The following is a 23,629-nucleotide window of genomic DNA, read 5'->3' on the forward strand; positions in this document are numbered from 1 at the left end:
TCAGTTATTTTGCTCTATGGGTATACAGAATGGTACACATGATCACGATTTACTCCGAATTCGGTCAGTTATTTTGCTCTATGAGTATACAGAATGGTACACATGATCACGATTTACTCCGAATTCGGTCAGTTATTTTGCTCTATGAGTATACAGAATAGTATACATGATCACGATTTACTCCGAATTCGGTCAGTTATTTTGCTCTATGGGTATACAGAATGGTACACATGATCACGATTTACTCCGAATTCGGTCAGTTATTTTGCTCTATGAGTATACAGAATGGTACACATGATCACGATTTACTCCGAATTCGGTCAGTTATTTTGCTCTATGAGTATACAGAATGGTACACATGATCACGATATACTCCGAATTCGGTCAGTCTATGAGTATTCAGAATGCAACTCTTCGTTCTGAAAAGGAATTTTAAAATATTACATGTGTTCAGAACAAATTTCTACCCATTTGAAGGACAAAACTATAATTCTTTCAATTATCATAATACACTGCCCTCTTAAATTGACTAAGCAATTAAATCAATTACTTTTTCAAAACACGCTATGAAATGTTTTATATGAAAGTTTTTTTGTCTAGAAAAGGAAGCAAAAACGAGCAAAATAGGCTAGTATTAAACTTTTTTGTTTGAAATGTCTCAAATAATAACCCCCTGATATTAATGACATTTCTTACGCTTCAGCCTGTATTTTCTCTACTTTCGGTACGGCTTAAAAACCAACTCACCTTAACATGTTGTTGATAAGTGAACACATTTTCACCGCTTCTCGGGTGCACAATCTCAAAGCGGGATCGTTACAGATATTGAAAGCATGGTCTCGGACATTTATGATATTATGATTGAGTAGTCCATTTTAGGCGTGGGCTGGAACTCGGGACCCAGGCAATAAAAGCACGACGCCCGGCAGTCTAATAAACGCCGTCGTAAAGCTGGCAGGGCGGCAAATTGGCTATTTTACTGCCGTACAATCAACAGATAGCTGCGTTGCCTGGCGACGCGACGACTTTTCCATTACAAGATCTGCAGAGAGAGTACTGCGGCTTTTGCAAACACCGTTCACTCTTTAAACAACGAGACTTCCATTCTTACATTCTTATTATATATTATATATTATATACTGTAGCAAGCAAATTCCATTTATAACACACTGCGCATGCTCAGTGCTATATATTATAACTGGAACTTGCAGTATTCAGGCGACCCAAATTTTGTTTCTGAGTCTGTACAATGTAATTAGACTATTTCGTTTATATGACGTCATTCCATTTTCGGCCAATGAAGTGTAATGAAATTTTGAATTCCAACCAATCACAGCCATACATCGCGATAATTTGTGCAGCTTGATTTATCACTATCAATTTATGTTTTGTTTAGTCAGTGTCGTCAGCTGTTTCCAGTAAATCGATGAGAATGAATCCATAAAGCTCGAAATTCTACTTCCACATCTACAGTTTCATCTTCTAATCCCATATCCATTGTATCTAAAGAAAATAACACTCCTTCATAACAATTGTTAATTTCATTAGTGTATTAATCAGGTTATTTGTAATTATACTATAAAATGTTTAAATTAAATTATGATTTCAGCAGATAATGAAAACGTATTTCTGTTATAATAACAAGATAAAAACGCAATACATATTATAATTACATTTTTAAACCTGTATTTCGCTTTTCTCAGTTGGCATTACTGAATAACATTCAATTTCTTTATTGCAGTAATCGATATTCATCTATTTCGACTTCACAATGTCTGCATAGGTTAAGTATTCATAAATATACAATTATTAACATTTTGTGAGCGAATTTTAGGGATATATTATTTACATTTCTATTTTATTCACGAAATAGTCCTAATAAATGTCACTCGAGGTCTGAGATTTCCCAAATAAAACCACTCGCTTCACTCGTGGATTTATCGGCAAATCTGAGGCCTCTTGTAACATTACTATAGATAATTATTAACAATTTTGTATTTTATGTTTTGTTTTCATGTACTGTTTTAGTCACTAAGGCTCAGTTTCCCCAAGCTTTGTTAAATATTTAACATGTTGTTAGAGCAGTTTAACAGTAAACTTCACAGAAGAGATGTTTCATCAACTATTGTTACTGCTAACATTATGTTAAATCCATTGTTAAATTAATATTTCATACCCCAGTTGTTAAATCCTTAACTTCCTGTTAGTATGAATTATGGATGCCAGGGGACATACGTTACTAGGAGTATATCAAGATATATTTGGCATTGTTGAGTGCAGAAAAATAATCATAGAAGAAACGATATTGTAGAGTTATCAGAAAGTAACGACTTCAATGTGAGATGACTAATGACTTGTGGAAATATGTTATGTATCTAAAATATGAAAATTGAAAATAATGTTAATGGTCGGTAATGTTGCGGCTGTACGCGCTATTCGGGCAGATCCATGGGCAGTAACCGTTGTCGCCACTGCTTCAACGAGATAGAAACTCTCGCCCACATTCTTGGGTCTTGCCCGCATGGTGAGACATTGCGCAATGCCAGGCATCACAAAATCAGGTCCGCAATCGCAATCTTCGCGACAAGGGATATACCACCTATGAAGAAATCCATGCTCTATCGGAAACAGGAAGCTGTCGGCGGGTTGATATATTAGTCTTTAACAACACAACAGGCTATATAATAGATCCTACTATCCGCTTCGAATTGAATACAACTCAACCGGAAGATGTCAACAATGAGAAGAATCAAATTTATGTTTCAACTGTTCCTTATTATTTAAATATTAGCTGAAAGCACCCGGCGTTGCACGGGTTTTCCTTTCTGCTTTTATTTTTAATTAAACTCGGAAACCTAACTATAGACAACCAAAACGAATTATCTTTACTAAGCTAAGATGAATCTTTACTTAACGTCACTTACATGAATTGATGAACTCCTTAGCGAAATGTCTGCCAGCGTTAACTCAATTTAAAACAGTTGTAAATCAGGCACCGAAAAGAAAACATGTCATCATGTGCCCGAAGTTCAACGGTTTTTTTAATTTATATATTTATTTGTTTTTATTTATTTATTCTGGTGTAGTTAGGACCATTAGGCCTTCTCTTCCACACCGCCAGAAATACAAATAAAATAATAGAAAAATCAAACTATGAACAAAGTAAAACCCAATGAAAATATGATTCCTTTTCCCCTTTCTGATCAGTTTCAGCATCGAATCAATAATTATGTACATATATAATTTAATTTATATTGAAAGATCTTTTTACCCCTTGACCGCTGTACACCCAGTTATATCATACCCAGTTTTTGTTAATATGACTTAGAAAACTATATCTCAGAAATTCAGAGTAGGTGCTAGAAGCACGATTACAAAAATATTTATTAATTTCTGCAAAGAGTTCAATCTTGAATCCTCTTTTGCCAAGAATGTTTCTCTGACAGCTCTAAAATATTCAATCTATCTTCTGAGAAATCACATAAAGTAAATTAATATAACAACAATAATTATTATATTTCTCACGAAAATGGTACGCATTTACTAATACTTGTATATTTGGTATACTTTGTCCTTCAGGTCAACCCCTATTTTAGGGGAAGTTTGTTTAAATTTAAAAAAATTAGTCAGCATCACAATAAAATTATCTTCATTTTATAATCGTTCTGTTTGATCCTGGATAATTGAAAGTATCTTCGGACCCATATCATCAACTTTGGAAGTGAAAGTACCACAGTCAGTTTTCATACTTTTCGCTTTATCCCGTGTATTATTCTTCTTACAAGGGCGGATGATTTAGATAAATAATATTGTACAGTATTTCTCCCTTGTATTAATTTGGACTGCAGCTTACTGGGGCGGAGCAATGGGTTAGAGCGAAGAGGGGTTGGAGAAAAGAGATATTCTTCTTCCCTCTGGGAAAATAACAAATTGCACTCCATTATAACTACACCGCGAAGAGATGAATGTAGTTTTCCCTCAGGTCAGTACAGAATGTTTTTCACAGCGAACACACGCTCGTCTCTTCGTTCTCCACGAAGCTGTATTTATAGCTCCATGCCAACGCCAATAATTCTAACTTTATTCCCGTCTATACATATAAGAGTGTATATTTTGTTTCGTGTGTCAATATTTTCAACATGGAGCACTGTGAATTTCAGATATTGTATTTTAAAATTGAGAAAAAGTGCCACGAAAGTGTGTGTGGTTCTGAGAAATACAATGTGACGCGAATAATTTTGAGGGAAAAATTGTTCCGGGGCCGGGTATCGAACCCGGGATCTTTGGTTTAACGTACCAACGCTCTACCAACTGAGCTACCCGGGAACTCTACCAGACACCGATCCAATTTTTCCCTCTATATCCACAGACCTCAAAGTGGGCTGACAACCGTCAAGCAACCAACTTCGAGTGCACACTAACTCCGTGTGACTTAAATTGTGGTTTTCTGTTAACGAACAGTGACGTGTATTATGCAAATCAAACTTTCAGGTATAACTCACTGTAAAGTTGATTTGAATAATTTTGAGGGAAAAATTGTTCTGGGGCCGGGTAGCTCGGTTGGTAGGGCGTTGGTACGTTAAACCAAAGGTCCCGGGTTCGATACCCGGCCCCGGAACAATTTTTCCCTCAAAATTATTCAAATCAACTTTACAGTGAGTTATACCTGAAAGTTTGATTTGCACAATGTGACGTATTTAAAAACTACTAATATTTAATATCTCCTATACTACTGTTATTGGTATCGACGATCTGTTTTCGCTAGATTTAAGGGCACCTGAAAGCTCACAGATCTAGCCTATAGACAATTAATATTAATAAATGAATCGATAGCTGTATAGAAACATGAATTCAATTTTTATCGAAATTAAGTTAAAGTAGGCCTACTTATTTACTGTTAGGAGAAAAATTTGCAGTTTTTGTCCAGATTTTAAAAACTCTTTTTTCCCTGATTACTTGACATAAAATTAAGGATTTTCACACAAAATAAACCCCTCATATTTTTTTGGCGACAGGGGAGGGGGCAATTTTTTTAAAGCGAAAACTGAAATTTGTTTGTTTTAGTCCTCGACCCACAGTTTTTACGTTATAACAACATTTTTTTCGCTGTATTACTCCTAAAATAACATAGAATGAACTGTGAAAACAGTTTTTCCATATCTTATCCCAGTAAGGAAAAATGTAATTTTATTTCTTGAAAATTTCAAACGTAAAAATAAAAATGTAAGATCTTGAAGTTTTAAATTAACTTTCATTAACGGTAGGACACTGTTTAGAGTTTGGCACTTAGCTACGTTAATCAGCTTCATTTCGGTGCAAGAATAATGAAAATATCTCAATTCTAAGTGCACTTTGTGTTAACATTAGTGTTGTAAAATGCTGTAAAACTGAACGTGAATATCTCAAACACAGGAGTTTTACTCACGTGTTATTATTTTATTTCGCGAGAACCAAAATGAATTCAGGTAAACAATGCGAACACATACACAATCCTTTTTGCACATGACCAGGTGATTTTGGCGAAAACCAAGGATGATAGTGCAGTCATCTGTCACGAAATTAAATAACCAATAAAAGAATGTAATATATAAATCTCAACAAAGAAAACAAAAAAAAAAATGGCAAAGATAGGAAAGAAACAAACAAAAATTTAACCATGTCCATGCTAGCATTATGATACATTTTTTAACTCGTCTTAAAGAGTGTAATTCATTGGAGATGGTTAAAATTATGTGGTGCTATTTTAAAAAGTGATGACGTCACTTGTATCTTGTACAAGAATGCAATTATATGAACCAAATGTCCATACTTACCCTAGCCCCTTGTTATAAAATAACTTCAAAAAATATTTTTAATTCCAGACTAACATAAAGATTATTTGAGGTGCAAAAGATAAATGGGACAACCTGTAGTATCAAAATAGGCACTAAAATATTTAAGCGAAACATAGGCACTCAAAGCTTCAGGTAAATCAAGATTAGAAGAGGCACAGATGAGATTTTTTACGATCGTTGCTTGGTGTGACGAGAAGTGACAGAATTAAAAATGATGACAAACAAGAATTGAGAGAAGAGAATATAGTTGATGACAGTCGGAGATATCAGACACAATGAAGAGATCATGTATTGAGAATAATTTCTTCAAGTTATCCTCGGCAAGCATTACTTTGCAAGCCGCTGAACATAGAGATGTCTGACGAACCGGGAGAAAATGGAAAGACCAATTTTAGCCTCGGAATAGGTCTTAAAGGCCTAATACTTGATTTGGAAGATGGTGAAATAAATAATTTTGTGAAACAAACGTACAGATGAAAATAATTTTATTTAAATGACAAAGATGTAAATTAGAATGACACGGAGTGGTCAGGGGAATGTGTTGTGATGTGCATTCAGGTGTGGGCGGGATCCCGTGCCGGCAGCATGGCGTACAGTCCGTTGTCTGCACGCCTGTCCACCGCGTTGCGGTTCGTGGACGAGCGGGACAGCTCCGTGTCTGCAACACAGCGGAACACCACATGATGCTCTGGAAATGAGAAGGCTACAGGCAAACTTTAACGGCTATTCATTTACCGCGTTCAATTCTGGAGATAGCTCAGCGAGTTCATTTTGTCACGCCCCTAAGCCTATCTGTAACCTATCCGTACAAAATGCTACCACCCTCACGACTAATCCGCATTTCAGTTTGGTTGATAGGCTTTCCCCTCTACTCACACTCTTTACCATCCGTGAAGGGGAAGATGCTACTGTCCACCTTACTAACGTTCGACTAATTGACTTTGAACTTAGTGAAAATCCTTATTATTGAAAATGTTTACCGATAATCTATATTTCGAAAATCTATACTAAGCGTTTGTATTTCATTTAATTGTTGTTTGTATCAACTGGCACATTAAAGAGTTACTGACAGCAGAAGATGAATGTTTTCTTCACCGCTAGTTGCTACTCTAAGCATACACGAGACAATCTACACTGTATCACTCCCCCCTAACTTCATAATACAAACTGACATTTCTTAATTTAATTAATTATTAGTTCAAAATATTGTAAGAATGATACTAAAATATACTGAAACATGTAATTGTCAAACATCTGTGTCATTGTATTTTATATCCACTTATGTACTTTATTTAATATTTTATTTTCTTGTGTATACAACTTGGGGGGTGCAGGTATAAGAGGTAACAGCTACCGATCTGTTACAGACGGACTCAGGGACAGTAGAAGGGGAAAGAAATACCTTAGCATCCTCTCAACTTGTATGAAATGTCGTTTAGTGAGATTCTGTGTCATTTCTTACCCTTCTTTTTAGATACTGATTCATGCAACCTAAAATATAGGCGGGTGGTGGTGGTGAAATGTCCTGAGATACCATATGTTCATCAAAGTAGATCCACTATATTTTAACAGACAACTAAATCTTACAGTATGAAAAGAGTCGTGGAACCCTGGGAATGATTAGAATCGGGAGTTGCCGAAGTCTGATTTGGAATTATTTTTAGACTTCGAGTCGGAATTGGAATTTTTAGACTTCGAGTCGAAATTTGAATTTTTTGACTTGGATACGGAATTGGAATTTTTGGACTTCGTTTCGGAATTGGACTTTTCAGACTTCGAGTCGGAATTGGACTTTTTAGAGTTGGATACGGAATTGGAATTTTTAGACTTCGCGTCGGAATTTGACTTTTTAGACTTCGAGTCGGAATTGGACTTTTTAGACTTCGAGTCGGAATTGGACTTTTTAGACTTCGAGTCGGAATTGGACTTTTTAGACTTCGAGTCGGAATTGGACTTTTTAGAGTTTGATACGGAATTGGAATTTTTCGACTTCGAGTCGAAATTGGAATTTTTAGATTTCCAGTCGGAATTGGACTTTTTAGACTTCGAGTCGGAATTGGACTTTTTAGACTTCGAGTCGGAATTGGACTTTTTAGACTTCGAGTCGGAATTGGACTTTTTAGAGTTGGATAAGGAATTGGAATTTTTAGACTTCGATTCGGAATTTGACTCTTTAGACTTCCAGTCGGAATTGGACTTTTTAGATTTCCAGTCGGAATTGGACTTTTTAGACTTCGAGTCGGAATTGGACTTTTTAGACTTCGAGTCGGAATTGGACTTTTTAGACTTCGAGTCGGAATTGGACTTTTTAGACTTCGAGTCGGAATTGGACTTTTTAGACTTCGAGTCGGAATTGGACTTTTTAGACTTCGAGTCGGAATTGGACTTTTTAGACTACGAGTCGGAATTGGACTTTTTAGAGTTGGATACGGAATTGGAATTTTTAGACTTCGATTCGGAATTTGACTCTTTAGACTTCCAGTCGGAATTGGACTTTTTAGAGTTTGATACGGAATTGGAATTTTTCGACTTCGAGTCGAAATTGGAATTTTTAGATTTCCAGTCGGAATTGGACTTTTTAGACTTCGAGTCGGAATTGGACTTTTTAGACTTCGAGTCGGAATTGGACTTTTTAGACTTCGAGTCGGAATTGGACTTTTTAGACTTCGAGTCGGAATTGGACTTTTTAGACTTCGAGTCGGAATTGGACTTTTTAGACTTCGAGTCGGAATTGGACTTTTTAGACTTCGAGTCGGAATTGGACTTTTTAGACTTCGAGTCGGAATTGGACTTTTTAGAGTTGAATACGGAATTGGAAATTTTAGACTTCGATTCGGAATTTGACTCTTTAGACTTCCAGTCGGAATTGGACTTTTTAGGGTTTGATACGGAATTGGAATTTTTCGACTTCGAGTCGAAATTGGAATTTTTAGATTTCCAGTCGGAATTGGACTTTTTAGACTTCGAGTCGGAATTGGAATTTTCAGACTTCGAGTCGAATTTGGAATTTTTTGACTTAGAGTCAGAAGTCGACTTTTTAGACTTCGAGTCGGAATTGGAATTTTTAAACTTGGATACAGAGTTGGAATTTTTAGACTTGGATACGGAATTGGAATTTTTAGACTTCGAGTCGGAATTGGAATATTTAGATTTTGGGTACGGAGTTGGAATTTTTAGGCTTTCAGTTGGAATTGGAGTTTTCAGACTTCGAGTGGGAGCTGGAATTTTTAGACTTGGATACGGAATTGGAATTTTTAGACTTCTAATCGGAATTGGACTTTTTAGATTTCCAGTCGGAATTGGAATATTTAAATTTGGACACAGAGTTGGAATTTTTAGGCTTTCAGTCGAAATTGGAATTTTTAGACCTCGAGTCGGAATTGGAATTTTTAGACTTGGATACGGAATTGGAATTTTTAGATTTCCAATCGGAATTGGACTTTTTAAACTTCGAGTCGGAATTGGAATATTTAGATTTGGATAGGGAGTTGGAATTTTTATTATTTCAGTCGGAATTGGAATTTTCAGACTTCGTTTCGGAATTGGAATTTTTAGACTTGGATACGGAGTTGAAATTTTTAGACTTGGATACGGAATTGGAATTTTTAGACCACAAGTCGGAATTAGAATATTTAGACTTCGAGTCGAAATTGGAATATTTAGATTTTGGATACGGAGTTGGAATTTTTGGGCTTTCAGTCGGAATTGGAATTTTATACTTCGAGTCGGAATTGGAATTTTCAGACTTCGAGTCGGAATTGGGATTTTTTAGAATTGGATACGGAGTTGGAATTTTTAGGCTTTCAGTCGGAATTGGAATTTTCAGACTTCGAGTCGGAATTGGAATTTTCAGACTTCGAGTCGGAATTGGAATTTTCAGAGTTCGAGTCGGAATTGGAATTTTCAGACTTCGAGTCGGAATTGGAATTTTCAGACTTCGAGTCGGAATTGGAATTTTCAGATTTCGTGTCGGAATTGGACTTTTCAGACTTCGAGTGGGAGTTGGAATTTTTAGACTTGGATACGGAATTGGCATTTTTAGACTTGGATACGGAATTGGAATTTTTTTGACTTCGAATCGAAATTGGACTTTTTAGACTTCGAGTCGGAATTGGAATATTTAAATTTGGACACAGAGTTGGAATTTTTAGGCTTTCAGTCGGAATTGGAATTTTTAGACTTCGAGTCGAAATTTGAATTTTTTACTTGGATACGGAATTGGAATTTTTAGACTTGGAATTGGAATTTTTAGACTTGGATACGGAATTGGAATTTTTAGACTTGGGTACGGAATTGGAATTTTTAGACTTGGGTACGGAATTGGAATTTTTTGACTTCGATACGGAATTGGAATTTTTTGACTTGGATACGGAATTGGAATTTTTAGACTTGGGTACGGAATTGGAATTTTTAGACTTCGAATCGGAATTGGACTTTTTAGATTTAGAGTCGGAATTGGAATTTTTAGAGCTGGATACGGGGTAGGAAAGTTTAGACTACCAGTGGGAAGTGGAATTTTCAGACCTTGGAATCACAATTGGAATTTTCAGACTTCGGAATCGTAATTGGAATTATCAGACGTGGGAATCTGAAATGGAATCTGGAAGTCGTCGGAATTGGAATTTGAATCGGGAGTTGTCGAAGTCGGAGTCGGAATTGGGTAACCATGACTGTCGGAATTGATTAGGGAATCGGGATTTTTCGAAGTCGGAACTAGAATCGTGAGTCATATTTGGAACGTCCAACATTCCTGCATTAACACTGTCTCTGCAATTTAAAGCAGAGTACCTGCAGAGGAATGGCGCTTGGTGGCGAGGCTGTGCGCCTGGCAGCCCAGCTGGCACAGCTGTCCGCGGTACTTGGGCGTCGTGAAGGTGTAGAGCAGCGGGTTGACGGCGGAGTTGACGGGCAGGATGAACACCACGACCCAGGCGTACAGGTCGGCCGGGATGTGCACGCGGCTGAGCGCCACCAGCTTGAGCGCGAAGATGGGCGCCCAGCAGCCCGCGTCCGTCAGCACGATGAAGAAGAAGCGGATCACGAACTCGAAGTCGCCGACGGACGAGATGGGCGTGGCGTGGCGCGTGCGCCAGATGCTGACGAACATCCAGGCGTACAGCACGGCGATCAGCAGCAGACTGCGAACAGACATCCACTATTGCAGTTTATTGTAACTCCAGTTAAGAAAATTAGGGTATTATTTTTAAGCTACGTTACAGATTGCGATACCGACATTACTCGCCTGCGAAAAGTTTAAATTGTTATTGATAGATTTACAATACCAAACCAATTCGTAGCATTTACTGGAAAATTTGTTTGACGGAATATATTAATAACGGTGTCTCTAAATACTAGGTGTGTGATTTTTTGGTGTTAACGATTGGAAAGAAAGGAGGCTGTTCAGTTGGAAAGAGTGGAGGCTGTTCACCTGGATAGAGAGGAGGCTGTTCAGCTGGAAACAGAGGAGGCTGTTCAGTTGGAAAAGAGGAAGTTGTTCACCTGGAAAGAGAGGAGGTTGTTCAGTTGGAAAGAGAGGAGGCTGTTCACCTGGATAGAGAGGAGGCTGTTCACCTGGATAGAGAGGAGGCTGTTCACCTGGATAGAGAGGAGGCTGTTCAGTTGGAAAGAGAGGAGGCTGTTCACCTGGATAGAGAGGAGGCTGTTCACCTGGATAGAGAGGAGGCTGTTCACCTGGATAGAGAGGAGGCTGTTCACCTGGATAGAGAGGAGGCTGTTCACCTAGAAAGAAAGGAGGCTGTTCAGTTGGAAAGAGAGGATACTGTTCAGTTGGAAAAAGAGGAGGTTGTTCACCTGGAAAGAGAGGAGGCTGTTCAGTTGGAAAGAGAGGAGGCTGTTCATCTGGATAGAGAGGAGGCTGTTCACCTGGATAGAGAGGAGGCTGTTCAGTTGGAAAGAGAGGAGGCTGTTCAGTTGGAAAGAGAGGAGACTGTTCAGTTGGAAAAAGAGGAGGTTATTCACCTGGAAAGAGAGGAGGCTGTTCACCTAGAAAGAAAGGAGGCTGTTCAGTTGGAAAGAGAGGAGGTTATTCACCTGGAAAGAGAGGAGGCTGTTCACCTAGAAAGAAAGGAGGTTGTTCAGTTGGAAAGAGAGGAGGTTATTCACCTGGAAAGAGAGGAGGCTGTTCACCTAGAAAGAAAGGAGGCTGTTCAGTTGGAGAGGCTATTCAGTTGGAAAGAGAGGAGACTGTTCAGTTGGAAAAAGAGGAGGTTATTCACCTGGAAAGAGAGGAGGCTGTTCACCTAGAAAGAAAGGAGGCTGTTCAGTTGGAAAGAGAGGAGGACAGACATACATACATACATACATACAGTCCACACCTGTGGAGTAACGAGTAGCACGTCTGGCCGCGAAACCAGGTGGCCCGGGTTCGATTACCGGTCGGGGCAAGTTGCCTGGTTGAGGGTTTTTTTCGGGGTCTTCCCTCAACCCATTACGAGCAAATGCTGGGTAACTATCGGTGCTGTACATCGAGCTCATTTCACCGGCATTATCACCTTCATCTCATTCAGACGCCAAATAACCTAAGATCTTGATAAAGCGTCGTAAAATAACCTACTGAAATAAAAAATACATACATACATACATACATACATACATACATATGTGTACGTACGTGTTCTGCCCATGTCAGATCTTTCACTGCAAACCCTGTATAAGAAAACTAATTGATGGCGTCAAATGATACTCGAATTGGCCTAACAAGATATAATTATAGTCTATTATAATAATTTCATATGAAACAGAGCTATCAAAATGCAGTACACTAACTTACCTTGAGAAGTTGACTCCCAGGAAGATAAACGCAGAGTACTCCCATCCCAGCAGGAATGGATCGTCAATATGCAGCGGGAAACACATGCCATTGGTTCCGTAGAAACGTGTCGAGTTGATCCAGTACATCACTGCAACATGAGCAATACAACTTGGGCATATACCATAGCGTTACACTGCACTGGTGCCATGGACATGTTCCGTACAGTTGTCTTCATCAAGCAACAAATAGTGCTTCAATATCTAATAGGCATATTCCGACCGATACATTTACGTGACATCCAAGACATGCTACGTACCGTTTTATAAGAGCTTGCAATTAAACTGTGCCTACTTGTATATTGTTCGGAAAATATGAATGTTAATATAAGCATTTTGATAGGCACACGGAAGAGAAATGATAGACAACATTAAAGAATGTTAAAAAACAGATGTGTTGAGAACATCTCTTTCCTGATTCAACCAGAATCACACGATGGCGTAGCACTTCGCAGTAATATTCACCTATCGTTTTGCACTTGCCCTAAATGATAAAACTAGCCATCAAGCAGCACCAAACAGTGACTAGTTCACTAAGAAATGGAAATTCATGATTCTCGTTTGAAGGCGTACATACCCAAATTTGGCAGTTTTGTGTGTTCACTTCATCATGTGATTCTTATTGTATTTACGTAGCATCTCATGATTATGTCCTGTCCCGTTATACCTACCAGATTCCTGATAGGTACGACTCGTATTGTTTGTACTAACTTGGAATCACATAAATGAGTTTGTACAGTTGTACTTATTCAGTGTCGTATGAATGTGAATCTTATTATTGTAGGCCTACTTCTTCTTGTATCCTGGTTATTTCCGTACCAATATAGATATCAGGTTTCTCATTGATATCACTCATATTGTTGTACTTACTTGGCATCTCATGAATATGTTTGTACAATTGTACGTATGTGGTGTCGCATGGATATGACTGGTATTGTTGTGCTTAATTGGTATCTTATATATACGACCATGCCGAAATGTAGTAATTATACACCTGGTAGCAGCCCTTTAATGGACCTCATTAAAGTACACCTATTCATTAAAGTTCAGGTGTTCCACCAATCAGAAAACACCATTGTAGCAATATGAAAGCGCAAGTATCGATTATTCTCGGATATGCAATCGAAAGACAACTAGCGAAACGTCACGGAGGCTGGAAATGCAATACTGTCGCAGAAGGTTATGTTCTGTTACTATAATAATTAGCGTTAATTGTAAATAATATTCAAATAAATTCAATTTGTCATCTCGTTTTTCAATGTCTAAATCAATTTCAAGATTATATCAAGATATTAATCTTTATTTTACTCTCTAGATTATATCAAGGTCAATGACATTTGTTTCTAGGAAAAAATCAATACTTTCTCGTCTGCGCACATCTCACAATTTACGAGATATTGCACAAGGTCAGTTCCGTTCCCCCAGTCAGATAAGAATAACATGAATACTTATGAATAATTTCTAGTTAGAAATATGGTGGAGCATAAAAAGTCGTATGAAACTTGCCTATAATGGTAATTAAGACGCTCGTATGAAAATTATGAAACTCGCTTGCGCTCGTTTCATAAACATACTCGCGTCTTAATTACTACCATTACAGACTCGTTGCATAATGTACTATTTTTTAACTTGTGGTATAATCAACAAACGTGCAACTGTAAAAAACATTACAATGAGTAGGACACGTGTTGCACATGGATGACAGACAGCAGAAGTGTTAAGAAGACATACTCTGCGACATTCAAAGGCAAAAGGCCTCCAGAAAGACCAAGGAATAGACAGAAGGATGAAATTCACAAAAGAATATCTGAAGTGAGGTGTTGGTAACTGGGAGGAGCTAGAAATGGACATAACAAAGTGAAGGCACTTTGCGGAATCAATGCAGAGTTAACATGCTCCATGGCGCATAATTTATCCACTCCCTCACTATTTTTAAGAAAAGTAAGTACTAAGGAAATGTCGATTTTCGATAAACTAAGTCTCCTATCTTCAATATAGGTATCAAAAAAAATTAAAACAACCTAACTTCAAATATGTCAATTAACAGAGTCCGGATTTATATGCACTAAAAGGTTAAGAATGACACCAACTGTAGTTAAGTGGATGTGATGACGGTTAAGAGGGTTTTTAATTAAGCCTGGTTCAAAAGACTCCGAAATGTAATAATAGAGAACTCAGTCACAAGGACTGGACAATGCATCTTGTAAACCGAGTGCTGATGTGTAAGTGGCAGCTAGGAAGATTAAAGACAGTGAATGGTACCAAAGGGAAATACTGAATGGCAAGAATGACATCTAAGGAGTGGGAGCATGTTGAGCCAAACATAGCAATAATACTCGCAGCAAATGAATGGAGAGACGGAAATTTTGCCCCATCAAGTAATCTAAATAAATCTCGTTGCATAATGTACTATTCTACCATTAATTATAGGTATCTAACATAGAAATGATTCATCTTATTGTACAGGGACATCATTTTATTTTTACTTCAATTTTTATTGTACCTGAGTTTTTTTAATGAACTCCACTCCCACCCCTTCTACTAATGAAGTTCAACCGTCCTCCACACAGATCCAAGACCCCATATACAGTTATAGTAGCCTTACGGTCATAGTAAACAGTACGTTCCAAAAACATATTCGCGTTTTCCAGTGACGAAAGAGCTTTCAATATTGAATCTTTTCGCACAGGTACTGTTGTCCAATTGCCTACGTCGTATCCCGGTTTCCCCCACCAGATTTTATTCGCCAGCAAGTGGCTGGGTTGTCTTAGCTCTTTTCTGAGAACATTAATTTCTGTTAGGAGTTACGTCTACGTAATATTATACAACAGTTTAAAATAACTTAAATAAAAGGGCCTCGTTAAGTAATTAACTGTCACGTGATTTCCTCCCTTTCTACGATCCTACGACAAAACCACTTGGATGGACAGTGGATAGCATGTCTGAGTGATTTCATCTTGTCGGATCGGGCAGAAGTGAAGATTGAATTTACAGTACGTAAGGTACTCTTTTATAGAGTAGGTACAGAATTATTTCAATATGAGTTATTACTACGAAGAACGAAACTGATAATTGGAATTAGGTACAATAGTCTATAGCGCGATAATATGCACATTAGAACTGAAGCCTGTATCGAAATGAACGGCCACCATTTTCAAAAATGTGTTTAAATATCTATATTACGATTATTTTTAAATTTAACTTCATTATCTATATTGTACGCTAATGTGCTGTAGACAATATAATATACTCTGCATAATGAATACGTCCACATGGACAGCTCAGTTCGTGAGTAAAAACCACTCATTGTTAATAATGTACTGTATTTTGATTAAACGAAAAACTAATGAAAATGATCAAACTCAAAAGCGCAATATTTCCTAGTTTACGTAAATGGATGAACTACTTTTCTTCCCTCCTATACATACAGTAGTAAAGTGATTTGTTTGTATATTACGCCAGTATCATAGAACTCCAGTCGTGGAAGGGGCTAGCAAACGGCGTTAATCCAGAGGTATAGGCAACTTAATATTAAAAATGTTAGTAAAAATAAAATGATGTCCCTGTACTTGGCACCACATGCATAATAATTTTCATACCAGTACACTTGTAAGCATGTACACATGCGCAGTACCTGGCACCGCCGCCAGACAGACGCCGATGAACCAGATGACGGCCAGGCTGAGGCACGTGGTGCGCATGGACATGTTCTGGTGCCCGCCGAAGGGGACAGCGATGAGCAGGAAGCGCTCCATGGACAGGAAGACCAGGATGAGCACGGACACCTCCGACGACGTCATGGCCACCATGCCCACCACCGTGCACTTCCAGGACGTCATCCAGCTGTGCGCCTCCTTGTGGTAGCGGTCGCGGAACTGGCAGTCCTGGGTGCCAATCACGAGCAGGTAGACGCCCATGAGCAGGTCTGAAACTGCGAGAGATTCCGGGTGCTTTCGTGACCATAGCAGATTCTACGTGTACACAGGGAGACAGTGGACTTGTTTCTGCCTCCCCAACCTTCAGCATCCCAAGTGACTAGACTGTAGATCTACTTCGAGAAATAATATTAGTGCAACTGCAGTAAAGGCGCTGTAGCTCTGTGTAGCTTCTTTCTTACCTAAAATTGATTTTTTTTAATGCTTGGAATGTCTCTACAGATTTGTAGTAATTGAGATAGAAAATAGTATTATTCATTCAATAGTTTTTGCAGACGACGAAGCGATTACCGTACAAGATCGGGTTGACGTGAAATTCATGAAGATTGATTGATTGATTCATTGATTGTTAGAGGGTCTAAAACCATAAATTTCAACAAGACAGAATATCTGGTCTTTGGTGGAAAGGGTAGGAATCTGATTTAAGACTCAGTCAAGGCAATAAGTCATTTCAGATATCTGGGATCTTCAATTGGAATTTTCGACCAATACTACACATCGTGTACGTAGAAGTGAAGAGAGTATTACGTACACTACTGTAAGTCTTATCGAAAATGAGTTCCCAAGAAAATTAATATTTTGAAATATAAATAAATAAAATGAATGAATGAAATTAATAAATAAGTGAATAAATGAATAAATAAGATATAAATAAGAAATAAATAAATAAATAAATAAAAAATAGGAATAAATATATAAATAAAATGAATAAATAAATATATTAATAAATAAGTGAATAAATAATTATATTAACAATTAAGTGAATAAATAAATGTATAAAAATAAGTGAATAAATAAATATATAAAAATAAATTAATAAACATATAAAATAAATTAATAAATATATAATATATAAAATAAATACCTACATAAAAATAAATGAATAAATAAAAAATTAAAAAGGTGAATAAATAAATAATAAATGGATAAATATGAAATGAGAAAATAAATAAACAAATAAATAAAAATAAATGATTACATAAAATAAAGAAATAAATAAAAATATAAATAAATAAAATTAATAAATGAATAATATTAAGGGCTTCAACAAGTATGCAACTAGGTAAATAAATGTATATAAGTGAAAAATAAATAATAAAAGTAAAAAATTGATAAATAAAAATAAACATTTGATAAATAAATAAAGACAGATTAATTAATTAGTAAATAAAAGTATATAAATAAGTAATAAATAAATAAATAAAAATTGATACATGAATAGACAAATAAGTACATACATAAATACTTAACTAAACAAATATAGATAAGTAAATATATATAAACAAATAAATAAAAACATAAATAGATAAATAAATAGTTAAATAAATAGATGAATGAATGAATGATCAAGAAAAATACTATTGAGTACATAGCATTATCATTTTACCTGATATGTTGATAGCTGGTAACAGTTGGTAACATTGGAAAGATGGTTATATTAACTTCTTACGGTCTTACTAATAAAAACTCTATATACAGACGTTTAACTGTCTTATACTTATACAATGATTAGCTCATTTATACGTCGTGTGTAAATTCCTTACTAATAATCACTACATACATCGCGTATAACAGTACAACTGTTACACAGCTACGTCATTGTTTCGTCATTACTTCGTTACGAAAGATAATAGAATATCTGAGGTTCTCTACTGGATCCGGTAGAGCGCTCTGGTGTGGCGTGTTAAGTATCGATAGTACAACTGGCTCTAATCGATTACCATACTATATTTTGGTCAGAGAGTACAAGCTACAGTAATATTATTCTAATTATTCTGTGCTCTTTGGTTTGTTCTTCTTTGGTTACTAGGCAACAATCATCATAAAATGACAGTCGATAGGAACAGCTGTTAGAGGGGCGGCTATTTTTTCGCTATATACAACGTTTAAACAAGGGGTTTCGTGTATATAACTACTGCAAAGCAATTCCCATTGTATAGTTACAGCCTGTTTATACGTACATCGCTTCTGCATGGTTTATTAGTAACGTTTTCTGTCTCAACTCTGCATTAGTCTAGTATAAAAATTATACACGGTTTATTAGTAAGACTGTTACGGTCTTACTAATAAAAACTCTATATACACACGTTTAACTGTCTTATACTTATACAATGAGTAGCTCGTTTATACGTCGTGTGTAAATTCCTTACTAATAATCACTACATACGTCGTGTATAACAGTACAACTATTACACAGCTACGTCATAGTTTCGTCATTACTTCGTTACGAAAGGTAATAGAATATCTGAGGTTCTATATTGCATCCGGTAGAGCGCTCTAGTGTTGCATGTTAAGTATCGATAGTACAACTGGCTCTAATCGATTACCACACTACATTTTGGTCAGAGAGTACAAGCTACAGCAATATTATTCTAATAATTCTACGATCTTTGGTTTGTTCTTCTTTGGTTATAAGGCATCCATCATCATAAAATGACAGTCGATACGAACAGCTGTTAGAGGGGCGGCCATTTTTTCTCTATATACAACGCTTAAACAAGGGGTTTCGTGTATATAAGTACTGCAAAGCAATTCCCATTGTATAGTTACAGCCTGTTTATACGTCCATAGCTTATTCACGGTTTATTAGTAATGTTTTCTGTATCAACTCTGGATAAGTCTCGTATAAAAACTATACACGGTTTATTAGTAAGACTGATAGGGAATAATATTAAGTGAAGCCCACTACAGTAAAGGAAGGAGTATGTCTGTACTCACCGGCCAGGTTCCTGATGACGAGGCTGTGCACACGGTTCTCGTCGCGCGAGGAGAACCTGCCCCACAACACCAGCGCGTTGCCTGCACACGTGACGGCGGCCACCACCCACACCGTGACGCGCAGCGCCGGCTTCACCAGCAGGTGCTTCAGCGACGACACGCCTGCGCACGCACCACAGGAACTGCAGGAGCTTATAGACGGTCGGAATATAACATTTTTAGAATAGCAACCTGTGATCAAGCCCGTAATATCAGGAACTGCATTGCGGATGTAATCATACTTTGCACTTTACCTTCTGTCACACTCTGAATGGAGAGATTTACAAATTGTTGCAGAGCAGATGGAAAACATGTCACTTATCGTGCATCAGCCTACGGGACGTAACACTAACGCACGTTACTCTTACTGTATGAGACTTTTTAAATCTCGCATATCCCAGGCGGTGGTTCGGAAGAGGAGGTTCGGAATGGCCAGCCCGCTCTCCTGACATAATACTTTCTTATTGCTTTCTTGGGGGCATGTCAACTGGATAATAGCGAAATATTGTCACAAATGAAGCTTAACGCTCGAACATCAAATTTAAGCATTCGCCAATTTTTACACTACAAAAAACCAAAAACCTCATGGAACAACAATTTACCACTGGTACGAATCTGTTCTGAATTCAGTGAATTATGTAAAATGCGACACTTAGCTTTCAGTATTTCTTATACTAAATTATAAACTTTTACTTATTGAAATAGTGAAGATAGTAGGTAGAGTAGGAAAATAGCACTACTAGCTATTTGTTACACTTATTTTCATTTTTACATTCTACATTTTGTATTTATATCTGTATTATCTAAATTTTCATTTTTTTTTACTTGTATTTATATATTTCTATTCACCTTTTTATCTTTTTTATTTCTTCATTTTTATGGCGTATGCAACTGTAATTTTTTACTGTCTATTGTAATTGGGGCTTTTTGCTTTTGCAGACAAATAAAGAAATGTAAACAAATACATAATTTTCGATAAATATGATTAAATACATAAATATAGAAAAAATATTAATAAAGTACATTAATATAGGCAAATATAAATAAATGGAATAAAAATGAATAGAGGAAGAAATGAATAGAAGAACAAATGAATAGAGGAAGGAATGAATAGAGCACGGAAATGAATAGGGGAAGAAATGATTAGAGAAATAAATGAATAGAGGAACAAATGAATGAATGAATGAATGAAGAAATGAGAGCGTGAAGAAGTGAGAGAGTGAATGAATAAATAATCGAAGAAATAAACACACAAATAAAAAGCCTCCTTTACGACATTTTAGTGAAAGAATCAGAAACACTTTTAATCGTGATGTGATACTTGGACCATCTGATGTGATTCAGGAGATGCCCGGAGTATAGACTGCATCAGAGTTGCCTTGGACGGCAGTTTCAACAGATTGTCGTGTAATACAAAATAAATTTAAGTTTAAATAATCCTTGACTACTTAGATTTTTGCACAAACTAGTATTACTCCGTTGTCATGTTTTCCTTTATGTAGTTTCTGACATTCACAGACAATTGACTCTGGATTACTTCGTAGATTATGAGATCCTATTGCAAAATTATGTTCAAGCCCCTTTTAAGCTCCTTCAGTTTCAGCACAACCTTTTGAATCATCCTAGACTGACGTAACAATGTGTTCAGGCCAGTGGCGGCTGATTGACTGTGGCAAGTGAGGCCGGGCCTCAGTCACTTGGCTTAACTGAAATCAAATTTTGTTTTTTTATATAATGTATTAGTTATTTGAATGAATCATATATCGCTGTAGAAGCATTTGAAAACTTTGATGTATATAGACCTGTTTTGCAGTAAACTTTGTTCCTGAGGCCGGGATCGCTCGTGCCGGGTCTGGCTTGTGATATATATAGACCTGTTTTGCAGTAAAAATTTGTTCCTGAGGCCAGAATTGTTCGTACTGGGTCTGGCTTAATGTATTTCATGCCCTTTCGCGGGCTTTGAGTTTGCGCTTAAAACGTTGTAGCTGAGGCACAATTCGTCTGGCCTGGTCAGGTTTCACTCGTCCCATCCATGGGCCGGCCTCAAGGGTAGAGTGGGGTGGGAATAGCAGTGGTGACTTGTCTTCCTAACTAGGCCGTAAATAACAAAATTCCAGCTCTTTGGCAGGCAGAGACCCACTCGATTCTTTAACCTTATGTCTCAGTTTATGACATAAGCCAGGGTGTTGTACTATTGTACTTCAGTAGTGAATCTGGGCCAATGTTGTTATGTATTTTGGGAAAATATAAACAGAAACAAATGAGAGAAATAATGCTGGTGCAGTTAATTCATTGTTAGAGTGTCCTTTTTCGAGAAGAAATAATACTGAAAGAAAGGAAGTTTTAAATAAAGAGAGAGACTACCGAGATACCTACGACATCGCTGATTATCTTTCTGACACATAATCTTAAAACGCGAGTTTCTATTGCATCCTGGTATGGGCAACATAAATGGTTATGTGGTAATGTGAGGCAAAATAAACTTCTCTTGGCCTTGTTTGTTGCTGTCAAAGGAAAAAAATAAAAAGAAAAGAAAGAAAGGGGAATTTCAACACATAATATGGGATGCTTCATCACACGAAACAATCACTGAAACTCAGAGCATAACAGCTTATTTGGTGAGTGAAATTATTATTTTTCATTGATAGTAATAAGAATAGACATAATAATAATAATAATAATAATAATAATAATAATAATAATAATAATAATACAGTAATGATATTAATAATATAATAACAATAATAATTAATGTCATAAACAAACATTTCCTGGACATTAAAGAAAAAAGACATGAACAGAATCAAAGCAACGGAAATGAAATTTTTCAGGAGAACAGCAGGATATACTCTTTTAGACCGAAAAAGGAATGAAGAAATTTTAGAACAATTAGAAGTAGAGTCAGTAGAAGAAAAAATCACCAGATACAAATTCAATTGGCTAGATCATGTAAGAAGAATGGAAAATTCAAGAATCCCAAAAATTATGATGCAATATAAACCTAGAGGACATCGTCGACCAGGAAGACCGTTAAGAAGACTGCTAGATGGGGCCGAAACAGGTCTACAGAGGCCTAATTCGTGAAGGATGATGATGATGATGATGAACAAACATTTCCTATCGGAGGCACTTAAACTAGTTGCATCTGGCCTCACCGAGGATTTCGATCACCGGCCGCTACTGATTCAGGCTCTCGTTGTCACAGGGTCGTGAAGACGATTTTGATTTTTCAACAGTCTGATCACATTCCATCTTTTAGGGTCTTAACACTCGAGACAAAAGTATCGCATGTTGTGGGCTATTTTAGCCCTACTGCATAAGTGATTCGAAAATATTTTCCAACTACACAAATATACGGGTTGATTTTTTAGTAGTGGCAACTATGCTGCAGCGATGCCGTGTAAGGGAGCCAGGCAGCATCGTTTATGCCACAGGTTGCTTACATGCCTCCCCTCCCTCAGAGCTAATGAACTCGCCCTCCGCCCTTCATGTCAGTTCACAGTGACAAGAATAAAATGAGCAGCAGTGTTGCTAATTCAGCGGTTTTTCCGCTAGATCTAGCGTTTTTCAGTGTTATTTTAGCGGATAAAATTTATGAAATTTGTATTGTTGATATAGGGATTTAGCGGGTATTTTTAGCACTCACAGCGGCAAAATAATCTAATTTTACATTGGCAATATAGCAATTTAGCGGTTTCTGCACGGTTTCATGCGCAAATCAACTTTACAGGGAGTTATACCTGAAAATCTTGATTTGCATAATACACGTCACTGTTCGTTAACAGAAAACCACAATTTAAGTCACACGGAGTTAGTGTGCACTCGAAGTTGGTTGCTTGACGGTTGTCAGCCCACTTAGAGGTCTGTGGATATAGAGGGAAAAATTGGATCGGTGTCGGTTAGAGTTCCCGAGTAGCTCAGTGGTAGAGCGTTGGTACGTTAAACCAAAGGTCCCGGGTTCGATACCCGGCTCCGGAACAATTTTTCCCTCGAAATTATTCAAATCAACTTTACAGGGAGTTATACCTGAAAATCTTGATTTGCATAATACACGTCACTGTTCGTTAACAGAAAACCACAATTTAAGTCACACGGAGTTAGTGTGCACTCGAAGTTGGTTGCTTGACGGTTGTCAGCCCACTTTGAGGTCTGTGGATATAGAGGGAAAAATTGGATCGGTGTCGGTTAGAGTTCCCGAGTAGCTCAGTGGTAGAACGTTGGTACGTTAAACCAAAGGTCCCGGGTTCGATACCCGGCTCCGGAACAATTTTTCCC

General features: G+C 37.1%; 1 protein-coding gene across 4 annotated transcripts in view; it reads right to left on the bottom strand.

The window, feature by feature from the left end:
- Positions 1-6,302: 6,302 nt before the first annotated feature.
- The window catches only part of LOC138711198 (relaxin receptor 1-like), a 125,016-nt gene continuing 107,689 nt past the window's right edge, over positions 6,303-23,629 (bottom strand). For 3 of the 4 annotated variants that reach the window (XM_069842571.1, XM_069842569.1, XM_069842572.1), the window contains exons 15-19: positions 19,316-19,477; positions 16,297-16,593; positions 12,625-12,754; positions 10,623-10,972; positions 6,303-6,492 (exon numbers count right to left, since the gene is read on the bottom strand). In XM_069842571.1, coding sequence (XP_069698672.1) covers positions 6,389-6,492; positions 10,623-10,972; positions 12,625-12,754; positions 16,297-16,593; positions 19,316-19,477 — 1,043 coding nt within the window. In that variant the 3' untranslated portion in view covers positions 6,303-6,388. The remainder of the gene's footprint in view (positions 6,493-10,622; positions 10,973-12,624; positions 12,755-16,296; positions 16,594-19,315; positions 19,478-23,629) is intronic. The other variant, XM_069842570.1, reaches the window with a different exon arrangement.

Source organism: Periplaneta americana, chromosome 12 (genome assembly GCF_040183065.1).
Source record: "Periplaneta americana isolate PAMFEO1 chromosome 12, P.americana_PAMFEO1_priV1, whole genome shotgun sequence".
Classification (NCBI taxonomy): domain Eukaryota; kingdom Metazoa; phylum Arthropoda; class Insecta; order Blattodea; family Blattidae; genus Periplaneta; species Periplaneta americana.